The sequence below is a fragment of the Neohortaea acidophila genome, assembly GCF_010093505.1.
Source record: "Neohortaea acidophila strain CBS 113389 unplaced genomic scaffold BDY17scaffold_3, whole genome shotgun sequence".
In the NCBI taxonomy this organism is placed as follows: Eukaryota; Fungi; Ascomycota; class Dothideomycetes; order Mycosphaerellales; family Teratosphaeriaceae; genus Neohortaea; species Neohortaea acidophila.
The window spans coordinates 1,029,193-1,047,065 of record NW_022985512.1 but is presented as its reverse complement, the minus strand read 5'-3'; the positions used below and the strand labels follow the sequence as shown (position 1 = coordinate 1,047,065).

At 58.8% G+C, this 17,873-nt stretch overlaps 10 protein-coding genes across 10 annotated transcripts; 4 read left to right on the top strand and 6 right to left on the bottom strand.

Annotated features, from left to right (window-relative positions):
* Positions 1–89: 89 nt before the first annotated feature.
* Positions 90–2,382, bottom strand: BDY17DRAFT_322181 (uncharacterized protein; the record flags this gene model as incomplete). The annotated part of the gene is made up of 3 exons (XM_033736764.1): positions 90–420; positions 482–968; positions 1,584–2,382. 3 exons carry the CDS (start codon positions 2,380–2,382, stop codon positions 90–92), a joined length of 1,617 nt encoding a protein of 538 aa, XP_033591897.1.
* A 242-nt stretch (positions 2,383–2,624) lies between these two features.
* On the top strand, positions 2,625–4,970 carry BDY17DRAFT_293374 (uncharacterized protein). The gene has a single exon (XM_033732974.1). The coding sequence runs from the start codon at positions 2,818–2,820 to the stop codon at positions 4,882–4,884; it is 2,067 nt and encodes a 688-aa protein (XP_033591896.1). The 5' UTR covers positions 2,625–2,817; the 3' UTR covers positions 4,885–4,970.
* BDY17DRAFT_293373 (uncharacterized protein) lies at positions 4,971–5,848 on the bottom strand. The gene has a single exon (XM_033732973.1). The coding sequence runs from the start codon at positions 5,690–5,692 to the stop codon at positions 5,345–5,347; it is 348 nt and encodes a 115-aa protein (XP_033591895.1). The 5' UTR covers positions 5,693–5,848; the 3' UTR covers positions 4,971–5,344.
* Positions 5,849–6,366, bottom strand: BDY17DRAFT_293371 (uncharacterized protein). Its single transcript, XM_033732972.1, has one exon. The coding sequence runs from the start codon at positions 6,239–6,241 to the stop codon at positions 5,921–5,923; it is 321 nt and encodes a 106-aa protein (XP_033591894.1). The 5' UTR covers positions 6,242–6,366; the 3' UTR covers positions 5,849–5,920.
* Positions 6,367–6,483: 117 nt separating this feature from the next.
* On the top strand, positions 6,484–10,396 carry BDY17DRAFT_263064 (fungal-specific transcription factor domain-containing protein). The gene is made up of 2 exons (XM_033731869.1): positions 6,484–6,956; positions 7,013–10,396. The coding sequence occupies exons 1-2, from the start codon at positions 6,725–6,727 to the stop codon at positions 9,898–9,900; spliced, it is 3,120 nt and encodes a 1,039-aa protein (XP_033591893.1). The 5' UTR covers positions 6,484–6,724; the 3' UTR covers positions 9,901–10,396.
* BDY17DRAFT_100891 (uncharacterized protein) lies at positions 9,984–10,396 on the top strand. Its single transcript, XM_033729111.1, has one exon. It carries the CDS (start codon positions 10,067–10,069, stop codon positions 10,310–10,312), a length of 246 nt encoding a protein of 81 aa, XP_033591892.1. The 5' UTR covers positions 9,984–10,066; the 3' UTR covers positions 10,313–10,396.
* Positions 10,397–10,593: 197 nt separating this feature from the next.
* On the bottom strand, positions 10,594–11,339 carry BDY17DRAFT_100836 (uncharacterized protein). Its single transcript, XM_033729107.1, has one exon. The coding sequence runs from the start codon at positions 11,209–11,211 to the stop codon at positions 10,636–10,638; it is 576 nt and encodes a 191-aa protein (XP_033591891.1). The 5' UTR covers positions 11,212–11,339; the 3' UTR covers positions 10,594–10,635.
* BDY17DRAFT_100837 (uncharacterized protein) lies at positions 11,340–12,105 on the bottom strand. The gene has a single exon (XM_033729108.1). The coding sequence runs from the start codon at positions 11,996–11,998 to the stop codon at positions 11,468–11,470; it is 531 nt and encodes a 176-aa protein (XP_033591890.1). The 5' UTR covers positions 11,999–12,105; the 3' UTR covers positions 11,340–11,467.
* On the top strand, positions 12,106–13,062 carry BDY17DRAFT_100868 (uncharacterized protein). The gene is made up of 2 exons (XM_033729110.1): positions 12,106–12,881; positions 12,948–13,062. Exons 1-2 carry the CDS (start codon positions 12,212–12,214, stop codon positions 13,004–13,006), a joined length of 729 nt encoding a protein of 242 aa, XP_033591889.1. The 5' UTR covers positions 12,106–12,211; the 3' UTR covers positions 13,007–13,062.
* A 485-nt stretch (positions 13,063–13,547) lies between these two features.
* BDY17DRAFT_100851 (uncharacterized protein) lies at positions 13,548–16,731 on the bottom strand. The gene is made up of 2 exons (XM_033729109.1): positions 16,638–16,731; positions 13,548–16,582 (listed from the first exon to the last, which is right to left on the bottom strand). Exon 2 carries the CDS (start codon positions 16,525–16,527, stop codon positions 13,993–13,995), a length of 2,535 nt encoding a protein of 844 aa, XP_033591888.1. The 5' UTR covers positions 16,528–16,582; positions 16,638–16,731; the 3' UTR covers positions 13,548–13,992.
* Between the last annotated feature and the right edge of the window lie 1,142 nt (positions 16,732–17,873).

Sequence of the window (17,873 nt, the reverse complement as noted above, 5' to 3'; positions counted from 1 at the left end):
ATTCCCAGGCATGCTTAGTACCGAATGATACCCCATATGCTTCTGGTGCAGGGCGTGGATGCCTTAGTCGTACTCCACCACAGGAGAAACTACAAGATCTTAATCCCACCACCATCAGCAGCGACCACGCTGCCCGAGATCCACCGTGCCTCTTCCCTGCAAAGCAAGCCCACCACGTCCGCCACATCCTCCGGCAGGCCTACGCGTGGTATGCTCTGGCCCGGCAGGAACTCGTCTTCAAACACCTTCACCACCTCTGCCGGCATGTCGTAGACTGCATTGGTTTTCGTCAAGCCCACCATGAGGGCATTGGCCGTTGTGCCGGCCATGAAAGCGTATTGTGGGTGTTTTCCGCCGAACGCATCGGCCCACGAGCGGCAGAGAGCTTCGCCTGCTGCTTTTGTGGCCATGTACATCGACCTGTGATCATGTTAGTCGTTGATCCGAGGCAGTACTGTAGACAAGGGGTGTTGACACTCACTGATCTGCCCACGCCTTCCTCGCTCTGACCGATGAGATGTAGATGATGCGTGAGTTTGGCCGGAAAGACTTCCTCTTCACCAGCTCCTCCACCATCCTGACGGGGAACTCAATGTTGCCAGTCAAACTATCCCGTATATGGCCGTCCGTCAACTCGCCGATTTTCTGGGCGTCCGCTGCAGCAGCATTATTGATGAAGATATCCAAGTGGCCGTTGAAATGGCGGTCCAGGGCATCAACGATCTTTGCCGGCGTAGTCGTGGATTCGAGGATGTTAGCTTCGATGCCTAAGACCACGGGTGATGTAAGGCCTATGCTTCCGCTGTAGAGCTCAGAGATGTGGTGGGACAGCGTGTCGATGAGATGTAGAGATTGAGCGTTGGAGCAGGTGCCGAGGATGGAGCAGCCGCGACTGGCGAGATTCAAGGCGGTGGCGCGCCCGATACCTCGTGAGGCACCGGTGACCAGAGCGACCTTGCCGTGGAGATCTTGATCGCGGAGTTTTAGCGTTGGTTGGGCCATTACTCTTGGGATTGTATTTCGACGGGGAATTCAAAGCCTTGAGGCCGGGGCTTGAAGAGTAAATGATCCCGGGGGCGTTGACTTCTTCCAGTTGGCTACACTCGACACGTCTGAATGCCTTGGGGTTACTGTGCAGCTCGGATGTAGTTCGAGTGTGCTAATCCCAAGAATCATATGTCAAATGTGGATCTGTGCATGACATATGTCGACTCATATGACAAGTCGTACTTTTCCCGATTTGGAAGGTGGCACATCGTCTCTGAAACTTCTTGTCTACCTAGGTATAATGCGGAGTCAGGTCCCTACGAACAACGATGGAAATAAGAAAACAACGATGAGAAGGGAACGAGGAATGTAAGCTTGTACGTATAATCGGTGTATACGATTTGTATGTATGCAAATGTCGTGCCGAGAAGGGCACGTGAGGTGCGCCTAGACAGATGAAGGCGGGGTATCAAAAGACAGCTGCTGTGATTGCGGGTTCGGTCGCTCGCTCATGAAGGACGAAGGATGACTGATGAATTCAATAGGTGTCGTTGGTCAAACGTGTCGTCCTCGCTTCCCACCCCTTCCTCCCCCACCTCCACCTTCCTTGCCGTCTTTCCCATCCAATCCATTCAAGCCGGAGATGTCGAAGAAGTCCTGGTAAGGCCATTTGCGCTTGCTGCCTGCCGCGCCGGCAAGGTTAAGACTAACAGCCGAGGCTCCGTTTAAGCGTTGTCTCTGGTGATTGGAGTGTCTGCCTCTAGCGGGTCGCGATATTATGCGCACGCTCTCGGTACTGGGTGGGGTGCTAGTGGTGGGCGTGGTAGCGTCGAGGTCCATACTCTGCTGCTGGATCTGCCCTCTGTCGTGGTTGGTGGGATATGCGTGGGATGAGCGGAAGGTAAAGTCGTCTATCGATGGCACTGATGCGTATGGGTTTGCGTGGGGCGGAGGCGGAGGTGTTTGAGCTTGGAGAGGTGCTTGTGGAGGTTCGGATACAGCGATGCGTCGTGGGGGCACGGCGGCATCGGTGGGTTCGCTGGAAGGTGCCGGCACTGCTGCGGCCTTCTTCTGCTCCTCTTGCACGGGTTCCTCCTCGTCATCGCTCGCGGCCGGCTTCTGCGCGCCGTCATCGAGTCTCTCAGTCGCCCATTGTCGAACTCGCCATCCCTCGCCATCCATCAAGCCCAGATTCCCCCGGTCCAAAAAGGCCAAAAGATCATCCAGGGCATCTTGATATCCCGCCGCTCTCGCTCTGTCCTGGGAGGCGGCGGCGCTCTTGTAAAGATTAGTTACAGAAAGCGCGGCGGCTCGAAAATCGCCGAGAAGCTCGGGCTGGTCCTGTCGCCTTCTCGTGCTCGGTAGAGATGTGGAAAGATGCCGCATCGAGTCCATCTTGGCTCGAGCGACGCCGCAAAGGTGTGAGTGCAGAGGGAGAGGAGGGCGAAGGGCGTGGGATCCTTTGTTGTGATGTGGATGACGGCGGGGAAGGCGGGTTTACAAACTGTTGATAAATGATAAAGAAACAAGCTTTGGGGATAAGTCATCGCCCGTGCCCGCCTGATCTCACGCCAAGCCTGGCTCAGCGCCTGCCGCGTCGGTGCGCGCCTGGTTCTAGTTCGTGGTACGTCACGTCACGGCCGGCGGGCCCCAAAACATTCCATCCATTCCTTCGACCAGACACGGCCATCGGCAAGAGGAGGCTCGCGAGACACGCATGGCAACGCTGACGACGCTTCCCCTTCCAAGGCATCCCGAACTTTGAAATCTGACAACCCTTCTCCCTCGCATGCTACACCCCTCCCTCGCACCATCCCTTTGCTTGCAAACATGGCATCTGTGTCCTCGCTCGATCAGGACATGCGCAACCTCCGCATGTCCCGCTACACGCCGCAGGCCGCGAAGGAGGTACGGACATGGATCGAAGAGACGCTCGGCGAATCTCTCCCATCCGGCGATCTGCTAGAAGCACTCAAGGACGGCGTGGCATTGTGCAAGCTCGTCAACTTGGTCATGTCTCCCGGCGTGAAATACAAGAGCAGTCCCATGCCCTTCATCCAGATGGAGAACATCAGCCACTTTCTCAGGGCATGCGAAATGCCACCCCTCAGTATGCCCGCGCATGACCGCTTCCTCACCGTCGATCTGTACGAAGGGAAAGACCCGGCGCAAGTCTTGCAGTGCCTCAGTGCCTTTTCCCGCCAGGCGCACGCCGCCAGACCAACGGCCATTCGAAGCACGATTGGACCCAAGAAAGCTAGCGGTATTGCATCGCCCGCGACGGTGGGAGGCGCCGCTACAAATGGATCCGGAAGCTGGAATTCAGGCGCGACGTTCGCTCGCCCTCCAAGCCCGGTCAAATTCTCGAGTGCCACATCAGACTCGACGCGAGCTATGAGTCCTAGTCTGACAGGCGGATCTTCCGGGCCAGTGAGCAGCTGGAGCAATCGCTCAGACGAAGGCGTTACTGCTCCCGCGTGGAACATCCACCAATATGGTTATATGGGAGGCGCGAGCCAAGGCAATCAAGGTATCAGCTTTGGCGCGAGGCGACAGATTACGAGTCAGGGGCCTGCCGTGCCGAGCTTGGCCGAGAAGACAAGACTCCGGAACGAGAAAGCTGCGGAGGAAGAGAGACGGCGCAGAGAAGAGGAAGAGGCGCAATTGCGGCGACAGAGAGAACTGGAGGCGGCAGAGGAGCGAGCGAAGCTGGACGAAGAGGCAAAATGGGAGAGTGAGACCCAACGGCTACGGGAGGAGGAGAGGAGACATATCGAGGAGCAGAAGATGCAGTGGGCCGAGCAGGAGCGGCGATGGAAGGAAGAAGAAGAGGCCCGGCGACGAGAAGACGCCGAGACGCAACGCCTGCAAAAGAAGCCGCCGGAGAAGCCGAGGGTGTCGAGCAGTAGCATCCTAAGGGGACAGACTTTGTCGCAATACCAGCGGGAACAAGCGGCGCAGGGAGGCAATGCCGCTGCGGCGATCGAAACCCCTGAGCAGAAGCGAGTTCGGGAGTTGGAGAAGCAGCTGGAAGAAGCACGAGAGCGGGAGAAGCAGTATCAAGCCGAGCGAGAAGAGCGATTACGAAGTGGTGGTGACCGATCACGTGGATCCGCTACCCCAACCTCCTCGCGACCGGAGACGCGCGAAAGCGAGCAATCTTGGACGGCCGACGACCGCGAACACACCGCAAACGGTGTATCGGCGGGGACCAGCGCGTCGAGACTCGCGCCCCTATCTGACAACGATGCCCCCTCATTCTCTCGATCGCAATTCCAGACGGATGGAGCGCCTGATCTGCCTCAACAACTACAGCCCTCCATCCCTCAAGCCATGCAGCCGTCTGACTCATTGAATTCCCTGCCCTCGATTCAGGCAGGTTCGGCGCCCACATCCTCGCCCCTCGGCAGTCATAATCGGCCCGTCCCAACACCCAACAAAGAACATCAATCTTACCTCCCAGATTCCCCGCAGACCCTGAATCGCACGGACGCCTTCCTCTCCACCAACCCTGCCCCGGCAGCGCAGGGGCCGCGAATCTCCTCCTCGCAAGAAGCGGGCGATGCATCCCTGGAGCAGTCCCGTGACCGCGACTCGCGTCTCGCATCGCAGCAGAAGACCAAAGCAGGCAACTGGGCATCGAAGTCCTTGCTTGAGCGGGAGATGGAGCGCGAGCGCGAGCGGCAACGCGAATGGGAAGCCAGTCAAGCGGAACTGAAAGACCGGTCACGAGATCCAAATCAGGGCGTGGGAGAGGGCCAGAGTTGGGACGTCAATCAATATGGCTATATTGGCGGCGACAGCATGAATCGGGGAAGCAGCGCTGGAAGCGGGATCAACTTTGGTGGACGACGGCAGATTCTGGGCCCGAGGGAGATGGGCAGTAAGCCGAGATGAGGCCTTGCATGAAGGAATGAATGTAGCGCTTTCCTTGCCTTGCTACTTCATAGACGATGTAATGTTTGCAGCGATTGACATGACGACTGAGATTGTTCATATCCGCATTGCTTCTTGTTCTTGTGCCGGAGCTGATGTGCACGATGTTGTGGCATACACCACCTTGCCTACTTGACACGCCTGCGTGACCTCGTTGCAAACCCTCTCTTCGACGAAGCGTGCATTTGGCCACTTCCAAACGCAAGCTGGGTGTCCTTGTGGTACACGGTGGGCAATGGCTCGTCCAGCCAACGACCCCTCTTCTGCTCTGGACCGTCCGTGCGACTCGCGCGCCGTGTGCTCTTGCACCACGTCCTGCCTGAGGGATCACAAACCTGGTGTGATGGCGGCAGGCGGTGATTGTCGTCTCAGCAATCCTCAGCTATTCCCTTCCCCATGCCATCCCTGCCAACATGTGTGTTCAATTCACCAGCCGGTACACCCCCGCGCCCACCAACATGGCGCTCAAGCCCAGCAAGCTCATCCTGCGCGCCGCAAGCCCATACTTGGTGCCGCTGCGTAGAATCTCCTTCTCCCGCGCGATCAGCTGTTGGCGCCCGGAGTGGTAGGTGTAGATGCCCAGACCGGTGAAGGCGGCGGAGCCTGCGGATTGGAGAGGAAGGGTTAGGTTAGGCGGGATGGGCTGCGGAGCGAGGGCAGGCGGCATACCTAGAAGCCTGCAGGGCGTGCAATCTTCGTATTCGGCGCGTTGCTGGGAGAGGACGTCATCGATGCTGTTTAGCTTGTCCAATTCGCTGGTTTGCGACATGTTGGGCGAGTGTCGAAGGCCTGTGGGAGAGCTGGTGTTTCGGCGAGGTTGGAAGGCACATGCAGCCGGGGTGGATTAGGTAAGGCAGTTTTGTTGGTCCGGTCACGGCTCAGGTGCGTTTCAACTCTACAAGTGGTCTAAACATTTGGCTTATGTGATGGGCTATTCGAGTTCAAGTTGCCGACGCTTGCATGCTGCATGTGGTAGGTACCTGCTCCTCGGCTCGGACTACACCAAAGAGGTAGCAGCACCATGCCGCCCTGCCGCGAGGGTTGCATTTGCCCTGCACATCACAACCGGGCATCCCTCCGTGGCGGCATGCACCGCTCCCAGCAGGCTCTGAGTGGCAGGCAAAGGCGTGATGAATGCATCCTGCGCTGCATGATGCTTCCCAGCTACAGTACTTGTAGAGCCGGAGCAAGGCATCAAGAAATCAACCTTCCATGGAAGGATTCTGGAAGAAGCTTGAACGATGCCGTGCCGAGGCGGCTGGCGGACTTGCCCGGGCGGCACGGCAGTGCCTGTCAGATGGATGCAGTACAGGTTCATCACGTCAGAAAGGGTGCGTTGCTGATACCTGACTGGCTCGGAGAGCACGATCCCTGTCGGCCTTGCCTGGTTGCATCAAAATCTCCAGCTTTTTCGCGATGGTGTGGCACAAGTCGTTCCCACCTGCCCTATGCGCCACGTCGCATTTAAGCTTTCCCACGGGGAAGTGGAGTCTGCTCCACCCTGCGCTCTCGTGCTCGCCTGCTGCTGGTGGGCCGACGTTGGCTCGTCCATCCGCCGCCCTGCTCTCGCTCAGCCCACCACCACCCTGTCAACCACCCCGTCGCCCTTCAACCCCCTTCTACATCTGCCCGTGAATGAGGACGCAATCTACAAGGCACGCTGCGCACCTCGCCGCCCGCCCATCCCCCGAAACACCCCGGTCTAGAATGCTCAGACCCTACATCGCCGAGTCCAGCGCATATCGACATTCATCTGACGGCCCGCGGTGGGTCAGTCACACCCCCTGGGTCAAGAACCACCATGCTCGCCACTCTGGGCGCCTCCGCCCTCCCGTCCAGCGACCATGAGCTGGACACCGACGATCTCCACGCGGAGGACTTCGACGTGGATGCCGATGACGATGCCTCGGGCTCGAAGCCGAAAAAGAAGAGAAAGCTGATCAAGTCGGGAGACAAGAAGTACGGCTGTCCTCATCCGGACTGTGGAAAGGCATATTCGCGCGCCGAGCACCTGTATCGGCACCAACTCAACCGTATGTCGTGCTGCATGCGACACTTCTACACACACACACTGACCCTCCGCTTTTAGACACCCCCAAACAAATCTATCACTGCGATTTCCCCGGATGTGACCGTCACTTTGTCCGGGCGGACCTCTGTGCGCGACACAAGGAGCGCCATACCTCCAAAGGCTCGCATCTACACCGAAAGGATGCGTTCATGCACGGCCAACACTCCAGCTCCAATGGCTCTCGGCCCGATACGCCCACAGATGCAAGCATTGCCAGTCCCGTGCCTGGCCCTCACACAAGCCAGTTCTTCCAGACTACCTCCGACCCTTTCACCCACCCAACGTCCATTCGTCAGGACAGACCATTGTCCACGGACGGGTATGACTCCATGTCGGAATTGACGACTACCAAGTCTTCACATAGCATGCACCAGGATTCACATCTCGATGCTTACAATGCGTATAATGGCAGCATGATCGTGCCATCCATCCCGCACTCGACCCCGGTCGATGATCGGAGCTACAACTACGTCGGCGTTTATCCCACCCGCTCGAGCGCCCCAGATTCCAGTCATACCTTGAACCCGTTCACCAATCCCATGCAGAGCTCCATCAGTCCAGCGCAGCAGAATGGCGGCGTCTACACGCTGCTGACTGGCCCGTCGCCTTCGTCGTCCAATCCAGCCTTCCGATCTCCGACCGACTACTCAAACATCTCTGCGTTGCCGTCTTACGGCTATCCCACTACGAGCTACGGAGGCCCAAGCGGTACGCGGTCGGAGAATATGCTGTCGCCACCCACGTTTGGCACAGTCGATCAGCAGCTGCCCACCAGTAGATCGAATAGCATCTTCGACTTTACTGCGTTCGACTCCATGGGCACGGGCTACGCCATGCCGGTGTTCGGGAGTGGCACTCCGCTCGCGCGGTCTCCGCCTCCCGCAATGGACGAGAATTTCCTCAACATGCTCTTCAGCTCGAACGGCATCGACGTGAACGATGCCACTTCGTCCGAGCCCGAGTTCGAGGCGATGCAGATGACGCCCGATGTGAATGGCTTCTTGCCCAAGATGGAGCGAGGCGGCACGTCGAACGATGCCTACCTCTACTCCCCAAGCTCCGCCTTCGACACCAATGCACCTCAGAGCGCTTTGAGTGTGGAGACACAGCAACGACTCCTCGATCTTGTGCACAGCTTTTCCGAGATCAAGGACAATCCTGGTCGAAGATCGAAGGCGGACATCCTTGCCGGCAATGCCCAGTATGCCCCTCACGTCATGAGCCTGCAAATGCTGAGAACCTACCTCGCGAGCTTCTGGCTGCACATACATCAGCAAATGCCCATACTGCATCGGCCGACGTTCAATCCCGACACGTGTCCGGCGCCTCTACTGCTCTCGATGATGTGTCTGGGCGCGACGTGTCTCGAGCGTGCGCACACGCTGGAAATGACGTCCGCGTCCGCGGAGTTTGCATTCTTCATTGCGTACCACATCCGCTGGGAAGTGTTCAAGGATGCCGAGTTTCGCCCGACGGCCAAATTGTGGACATTCCAGTCGATGTTACTACTGGAGCTGTTTGAGAAGATGTTCAGCACGCGCGAACTGCATGAACGAGGCCATGTGCATCACGCAACCACTTTGACGGTGATGAGACGAGGGTCGTCGCTGGTGGGCCGATGTGCAATCGAGACACCCGGGCGATCTCAAGATCCTACAAGAACTCCGCCCGGGCCGGAAGGGACGATCAATGCCAGCGGGCAGAACACGGGGGATGCATTTTGGAATCGATGGATCACCGCCGAGGCAACGCGGCGAGCCGCCTTTGCCGCGTTCATCATCGACTCTACCCACGCCACGATGTTTGGGCATTCGGCCATCACGTCGCCCCACGAATTAAAGCTGCCACTTCCGTGCGATGAGGCGCTCTGGGCGGCGACGAGCAGTGCGGAGGTACAGCGGGGAGAGGCGGGTTCAACGTCGAACGGATCCAAGGTCATCACATTTCTCGAAGGCCTGCGACGAGTGCTGAACGGACAGAAGGTCCGCACGAATACGTTCGGCCGCGTCATCCTCATGGCCGGCCTGCTCAACGTCAGCTGGCACATGAACCAGCGAGATCTACAAGTATCTTCCCTGCGGGCGCCGGGGACGCTGGGCAGTCAGATCAAATGGCGGTCGCCGCTGACCCGCGCCTTTGACTTTTGGCGACGAGACTTTGACGAGAGCATGGCAAAGAACGAGCACTGGTCGTCAGCGGGCAGTTCAATGCGGAACAGCGATGCCGGCCCGCTCGATCACCGCGAGATTGTCTTCGAGTCTCGCACCTGCTTGCACAGTCTGGCCCACATGGCGATGCACGTCGACATGATCGATTGCCAGCTCTTCGCGGGAGCGGAACGGGCGATTGGGCGCATGGTGACGGACGGAGATCGAGCAGCAGTGCAGCAGCGAATGCGTGAGCAGTGGGCGCCAAGTGCGCGCGCCCGCGACGCCGTCTTCTACGCCCTTCGCTTCCTTTGCGAAGTGCTGATTCCCGAGGAGGAGCTGGGATGGAAGCAGCAGCAGCAGCAGCAGCCGCCGCCGCGGCCGAAAGCGCCCACCTTCCGATACAGCGCGCGGAACGATTACCTGCTCAACCGGCCGTGGGTGCTGTACTTTGCGACGCTGATTGTGTGGTGCTACGGCTACGCGCTCGACGGGCCCATTGTGCCGTCCAACTACACGCTGACGAGCCGCGAGCTGCAGGTGCACGACATGCAGCGCTATCTGATCCGCATGGGCGGCGTGGCGAGCCCGGACGAGCTGGAGCGGCTCCGAAATCGCAACTCGTGCCTGGGCTTGCTGCTGCTGCTGCGCGAGACGTTCGAGGAGCCGCGGTGGGAACTCATGCATGAAGCAGCCGAGACGTTGAGCTCGTGCATTGATCTGCTCTTGCCTCGGCGATCTTCCGTCGGTGGGTCGTGAGGTACATGTAGACAGAGGGAGGGCCGGACGGTTGCGCGGCATGATCCGGCGGGGAAGGCGAAAAGGTGAAGCGGCGCACGCGTGAAGTTGGCAGTGGTGTGAATTTGTTGCATATGGGCGGCTTTAGTGATACCCCGACTGCTGCCGGCAAATCCTGCCTTGAATAATGAGCCAGATCAGAAATCTAAATGCTTATGGACTTGCGTGGACATGGCTTGCCGCCACCCATCTTCCCTCAGCCCGCACCACCGTCGTGAGTCGTGAAATGCTTGAGGTACACTTGGCCAGCGTGTGTTGGGTGCAGTTCGCTTGGGGAAGGCAGAAGTGGGGTGGAGGGAAGTGGGGTGAAAGAGCTTCACCACCGACCGAGGCTGCTGGGCGCGTTGAATTACTGGCTGCGGGGAGGAATTAGTGAGGGCCTTGCGCTGCGCAGGCCTTCGCTTGACTGCAGGTGGTGCAAGTCTGGGCGCGCTGCGGGGCGGCGGCGGCATGGGCCGTGTGGCCGGGGCGGGGAGCCAGCGACTCGATCATGCTGCGATGGATCTTCTCTTTATGCAAGTCATCTCCCCGCTACCACATGTCGCGTGCATGCAGGGCCGTGAGTTGTTGGCGAAGGATGGGCTGGAAGGGGACAGCACAACACCACCCTGACGCGAGACCCTTCTTTTCCCTGTCCCCGTCGGGGCCAAGCAAGACGCGGCGAGAGGAAGGGTCTCGTTATACTTCGTTGAAGATCTACAATCTGCCGGATTGGGTAGGTGCGAGAGATTCGTTACACCATGGTGATTTACATTGCATGCAGCAGATGGGGCCCGCGATATCTCTTCGCCTCGGTGCCCTGTTACACGATCTCCGGAGATGAGATCGGGTCGGAATCGAGGGTGAGGGAAGAGTGGCTTTGCGGAGTCGTGGGTGCGCGTGTTGGCTCTGGAGGCGTCCATGCCCAGACATCAGACGCGGTGGGCGTAGTGCCCGGGAGGATGGCGTGGCAAAGGGGTGGAATGCGAGTGTGTTTAGTGAAGCAAATCTCTCACACTTGATCGCTTCCGGAGGAACGCGAACCACGCCAGGGACGTGTTGATTGCTGGCTGTCACTTGCAGATGTTCTCGGCCCAGGTCGATTAATCCTTCGTACTGCTGCTGGACGTGGCGGGCGCGACTCAGGACAGCGCAGTGTGCTACGCCCATGGCCTCTATACGGTGCAGGTCGTCGGAATGGCGGAGTTGCGGTACTTGTGAGATGAAATGGCGTCGCAAGACAATGGTCCGCAGGGCCGGTAAGCAGCTCGGAGGCAGGCAGTCGTCTGCCATGCAGCCAACTGTTGTGCTCTGATCCGTGATTCACGGGCAAGCAACGCCTTCACTGGGTACGGTCGATGAATCAGGGACCTAGTCAGACAGCCGGCCCTGCAACATGTCCAGATGCAGATTGGGCCGGGGGGGCAATGGGGGAGGAACGCGGCCTCGCTACCCGGCCAGCTGGTCGAGAAGGCCATCAAAGCTTTGCCTCCGACATTAGTGTTGACAGGCGGCGGTGGTGGTGGAGGGCGAGAGGCGCCTTGCGGCTTCATCTTCCACGCGACACGCCGCAAGCTGCAGGCCCAGCTGCATTGCCGAATGCGATGGCTTGCGCGGGCTTATCGCACCTTCCCGATGCCGCGTCTGGGCACACAACGGCATGAACAATGCTGCCCGTTGCACGATGATGGCATTGTGGGCACGAAAGAACAAGACAACACTCCGCCCCTGCCCGTTGCACCCTGTCAGACCCCTTTGTTGGTGAGTGTCCCGGCGTCAGAGAGCAGGCGGCTTGGTGCAAAGGGCCGGGATTGGGTTTGGCGCTAGCGGCGCACGTCGGAGCTTCATCGCCGCGCCTGCCCTCGACTGCTCCTGCCCTGTCTGTCTCGCCCGCCCAGGCACGCTCCTCCTGCAAACACTCGCGTCCGAGGCGGCGAGGCGGGGCTTTTTCCCATCTGCACGAGGGCGCCGGCGCGCAGAGGTGCAGCACGCCCTTGCCCCGATGCAGTGCAGACGGGCCCATTGGCCGCTCGCATCCTCCCGGTCTGGTCTGGGTCGAAGGGGTCCTCTCCTCCCACATGCCGGCTGCTCAAGCCACGGATACATATTAGATGGCTTGCTTCTCCTGCCCCGATCACCGTAGGGATCTTCTCGCCTTTTCCTCCGTTCATATCATCATAATCTCCTAGCGACCGCGCCTGGATCTTCACTCCCTCCTCACTCCACCTTGCTCCCCTCCGCCATCTCGCGGTTTCTTGCCCGCCCCAAACACACAAGACCTGTCACCCAAGCAATGGCCATGCTTCCCTCGACCCGTTACGTCGACAAGCCTCTGCCCTGGCTCAAACGCTTCTCCTTCGAGGCCTCCTCCTGTCTCCCCGTCGAGCTGGACTCAACCCCCGCCCCATCATCACCATCCTCATCGACCTCGTCAGCATCCCTCAGCAAGGGCCTCCGATCCGCCAGCAACAGCATCTCCTCCATCGACTCCACCTCCTCCTCCCTCACTGCCAAGTCCTCCACCCCATCAACCCTCAGCCTTCGCTCCAACCATACCGCCTCAAGCTTAGACTCCGAACCCGACACCACCGACAAGGCCTCCATCATCACCTCCACCCGCTCCATCCGCCACCACTTCACCCGCCGCTCGCACCTCTCCCTCCGCCGCCTCTTCCGCCGCCAGCCAACCCTCGAAGTCCAAGAAACAATAGACTGGGCGGCATACAAAGCCTCCTCGTCCGTCTCCGCCTCCGCCTCCTCTTCGTCATCCTCCTTCACCCTTCCCGTCTCCAAATTCCCCACCTTCCTTCCCTCACCTCCCCGAGGCGGAAGGTCCACCGGCTCTTCACCTCTCAAGAGCTCCGGTGCGGGCCATCTGTACTGCACCCCTTGCTACTACTTCGCCGCAAGGAACTGCAACGGTCACGTCATGGGTGGTGGCCATGGAGATGCATGTGAGAACTGTGCCGTGAGTTTCTTCCCCTGTTTGCTTTGAGCGAACAAGGCCATTTGGCTAACGCGTATCACAGGCTGCCGGCTTCTTTGGTGCAGTGTGAGCATGCGTGCATGCCAGAGATGTACGACTTGACATGATATGTAATGAAATGACGGGATATCGAAACTCGACACGAATGTTATGACGAAAACTCACCATCCCCGCCAAGGGCGAGGGAATGAAGGGAACCCCGGCGATGCAAAGATCAGAGCATCGTGCTCCACGCGTGGGCGACTTGGAGCGGTGCACCCATCCGTGCCGCCGTCCCCGTCATTACCACCGGGACGGCGTCTCGCCCAACCAAGAGAGATCTGGGAAGATCCTCTGTGTGAATACTACGACTTGTAACGCATAAATGAACAGCGAAAAGGGGAAAAACATGGTCTCCCTCCCAAAACCATCTAGCATGCAGCCATGGTTTCATGAACAAGTTAGCCATGGAATAGATAGTCAAAATGTTGTACTCTACACAGCCTCGACCTCCTTCAATCCGCCAGTCAACACTGCCGGCAATGAAAGCCTTGAACCACACCCTCCAAAACCAACCAGCGCGTAGCATGTGAAATTCCACCCACCCCGTTCGCGAGATTTGAACGACCAAGGAACGAAAATTGGGACAAGATGCATGTGCAGACGCGCGAGGATCATCAGGGGTGCTTGCTCGCCCTGCCAAGTGGATTGAGTGGATCTGCCGTCACGAAACGAGACCCTGGGACGGACTAGGGAGCTGTTGTAACCTACAAGCCTACCTTGCATACCTCGTTATTGGTACGTACCTTTGAACCGGCCTTACTACCCACCAAGCATTTTCAGCTGGCATAGGCGCACTTCAGGGGGGAATGGAGCGCACGGCAAATCTAACTCGTGGTGTGAGGATCACCGTGGTTCTGGAGGCATCGCCGTGCTTCGATGCTTTCGACGCACGTGAGATTGCAAATACACGTAGATAGGTGGTCAGATTGAATGAAGTGCTATGATGGTGGGTAGAAAACAGAAAATCTTTTCGCTCAAAAAACTAAAAGCTTCAAGCACACATGGACATGAAAAGAGATAACACAAGGACACCAGGGCCGCGGGCATCAATTCCACCCCAGGCTGTTCTCCGACATCAGAGGAGCACTGATGCCCTGTTCCCGCACGCTGCGCCCGTTGCTACTGGTGTTGCTCGTCCGGCTGTTGCGGCCCGCAGAGTTTAGCGACGTGCGAGCAGTCGTGCCCCGCGCGTTGTGGATGGCGCCGGACATGAAGAGCGAGCCCATGCCACCGGCACTCGACCTCTGTGTCATTTCGCCTGGGTGCACGGCTGCGGGGATGGAACTAGCGCGCCGATGGTTTTTCCGCTTCTGTCGGTAGCGGCGCGCGACGTAGATCATGGCTGCGGCGTATACAGCGGCGCCTGCCACCGCACCCGCACCAATGCCCACGGACGTGCCTCTGACGGATTTGGAAACGCCAGAGTCGCCGCCGATGGGGGCACCGGCGCCTGTATTCTTCCCTGCGCCTGCTGCCGCTTCGGCGTTGAACGTCGGGACCTCTGGCACGCCGTCCAAAGTACTGCCGGGGAGAATGGGGATGGCGGGGTTGATGACCCGCATCAGTTGTTGGACGGGCACGTGGTCGTTATAATAGAGTTGCGACGTCGCTGTGCGAATGTCCAGCTGCAACTGGTCCACCAGACCCGATGGGATGTAAGCCTGGGCCAAGGTGGTGACAAAGCCCAGTTTCGCGGCAGTGTTGTATGGCTGGAGAGCATTCATCATGACACTCGATTCATTGATCCCGAGCCCATGGGCGATGCCTTGCGGCAGGTATGCGAAGATCTGGCTGGCGGACTCTGGCCGACTCACCACGAAAGGGTAGTTGAGAGCGAATTCGAAGCCGACTTGGATGAGAGTGAAGTTCGATCCCGGGTTTGGGCTGCCGCCCGCAGGCTGTACTAATTGAGGGAGGCTCGTCGCGAGACCGGTGGATGAGGAAAGAGTAGTGGAGGTGGCGGTTTGGATGCCGGCCGAACTAGTCGTTGTCGAGCTTGGGGCAAAAGTCCATACAGTCGGCAAAGACAGCGAGGACTGGGTGTCGGTACCGGTAGGAGAAATGGAAACCAACGGTCCGTTCCTGGTGCCGGTGGATATTGTCGTTGGTGTGGTAATGGAGCTCATCAAAGTGGTGCTTGCCGAAGTACTGGGCACTGCAGTGGTGTCTGTGACGATGGAAACTGGAGTGGTCGCATTTGTAATAGGTATCGTGCCGGTTGGCGTGATTGTGGGATCCTGGGATGTGGACGTGTTGGACGTGGCGGAGGTGACACCAGTCGTGTCCGTTGGAGAAGTGACTCCAGTCGTGTCCGTTGGAGAAGTGACTCCAGTTGTATCCGATGGAGAGGTAACGCCAGTCGTGACGGTTGGTAAGGTGAGCACAGGGGGTAAGAGGGTGCTCGTCAGGCCTGTCGGGATCCCAGTCCCAGGGAGGGGAATTGTGACAGTGCTGTCACCTGCAGTGATAGTAACGCCGGTCGGAATCACACCTGTGGGGATCACACCTGAGGGGATCACGCCTGATGGTATCACGCCCGGTGGGATTGACAATGGAGTTGTCAGTGTGCCGATGAGGGAAGTTGCATTGCTAACTCCCGATCCAACGCCGCTCAGGAAGCTCGAAAGCGAAGATTGCAGCGCCGGCAGTCCCGTTGTGACATTCGCGAGGGATGACACGGCCGACTGCACAGGGGACAGGATTGAGCCGGCATCACTGGTGAGCGTAGGAAAGATGCCAGTGAACGGGAAGCCTGTTCCCACGCCAGAGATGCCCGATGCAGTGATGCCAGACAGTTGGGATTGGACAGGGGAAAGCAAGCTGGGCACAGCGCCAGTAGCCGTGACCTGGGACAGAAAAGAGCCGATGGGATTCGCCGTACCAGTGGGCACCATATGCGTGATGTCCGACTTGACGTGTGGGAGAATGCCTCCCGAGCCCGCCACGTCCGACAAGGCAGATTTGGTGAGGTGATGCAGGGCGCCGCCCGTTCCAGTGAGACGCGAAAGCTCAGACCCTACGGCCTGGGTGGCGGACGGAAGGACACCGCTCAAGCCTCCTCCTATAATGCTCAACAAGCCCGAATCGGAAGTTCCTGAACTTGATTGGCTTCCGCTATCGCTACTGTCTGGTGTGCTTGTGGGCGCGCTTGGGTGGAGGATGGTGGTGAGGCCAACGATGATGTTGGGGGCCGCAGAGGTAGGGAAGCTCGACGAGCTGGCCAAAGGGAAGGAGGAGGCACCGATATCGATTCCTGAGTGCAGTAGAGTAGGGCTCACAGGCTCATGGTGGTGTTTGGCTTTCCTTCGTGGGGACGTGGTAGCGGTCGGTAATGTAAGAGCGCCAGTCAATAATGAAATCAAGCCGGGCTCGGGTTGTCTTGGCCTCAAGAGGTCATGGTGGAGGGTATCTTCTGTCGGATCGGTGTCATTGAACCCCTGTCCGTCTTGTAATCGATGGTAGACTGGCCGTGGTGCATCCGCGTCTAGTGGTCGGGCGGGCGCAGCCTGTGCCGTTGTGAATGGTCCATTCATGGATATGACCGCGAGCGCGGCCATCCACGCTGCTGCTGAGGTGCGCATGATGTGAGATATCGCCGGGAGGACGGCGTGTAGTGATAAAAGAAGAAAGCAGAACCTGTGTCTACGGTCAGCGACAGCGAACGGCTGGCGGAAGAACAAATGACACTCACGAACGAAGTGGGGTATCAAACGAGTGAACAGGACGGACAACGTCCTACGGATGCTTGTTGAAGAACTTCCCAAGATTCGGCGAGAGGGAAGGTGTAGGTGTGCAGAGAGGCCTACGGCATCCTCGCAACGAATCCCTCAAAAGGAACGTGTGTAGTTGGAACAGGCGGGTCCGAAAGGCGGGAAGAGCCAGGCGCCGGCACCTGCAGGCGAGAATGGGGGTTGAAGTGATGGATCAGGGTGGTCTAATTTGCACCACGCTTCCACCCGAGCGCGCGGTCAAAGAAGACTCGTCGGCCTACAGGAAACAAAGACGCTCCTTTGTTCTCGCTGTTGGGTCCAAAGGCGAAGGCGGACTTTGTGGTGGTAAAAGGAGCGCTGCTCTTGTTGCAATTGTTATTGACCGTGTGGCTTGGCGGTCGGACAAGCCAGCTTTGTCTTCCCAACGGGCATGAGCGACAGCTGGGGCTGCTCGCTGTGGGTAGGATGGAATGTCGGGGTGGGTTGGACGGCGAGATGTTGCAATGCGGTAACGATTGAAGGCCGTGATCGAGGGCAAGAGAGCGTCGTGGTTCGTTCACGCGAACCCAAGGGGTGGAGGTGAAGGCGTGCTGCGGGAAGAAAGGGGTCCGACGGCGGCGTGTGGGCGGCGGAGAGGTAAGGGACGGCAATGGCGGTGAGGGAGATACGATCCACGCTCTGTGCCGGCAGCACTGAGGTGAGGTCGGAGGGTGTCGGTCGCGGTGAGGGTGGAGGGTGAGGTAGGATGTCAAGGCGTGCAGAGCGTGATGGCCCAGCGTGCGACGACTTCCTTCCCTGCTCCAAGCCCGTGCCACAGTAGGAAGGCACGCATGCACCCGGCTTCCACTCATTCGCGCTATTGGAAATTAGACTCCCGTGCTTCCATCACGGCTGGCGATCTCATTGGCCAGGCTAGCGAGAGTGGGGAATTTTCGATTTAGACTCTTGCAGCGCTTGCACCTGGCAATTTTACTTGGGGCGGACGAAACAGCTGCGCTGAGAGGCCCTCCCTGGCTCTACACTACGCCGCCTCGTCAACACCATCTCTGATTCGCGTCGGACCAGCAAGTGATGCCGGCCGGTGTTCATTGGCCAGCCTTCCGCCGTCTTATCTTCCCACCCGCGCATCCGGGCCGCCTTCATATACACACGACACTGGCTTCTTCGTAGCTACCTCTGGCTTGTGGCCCAGAGAGTCGGGCGTCTTCTTTCATCTA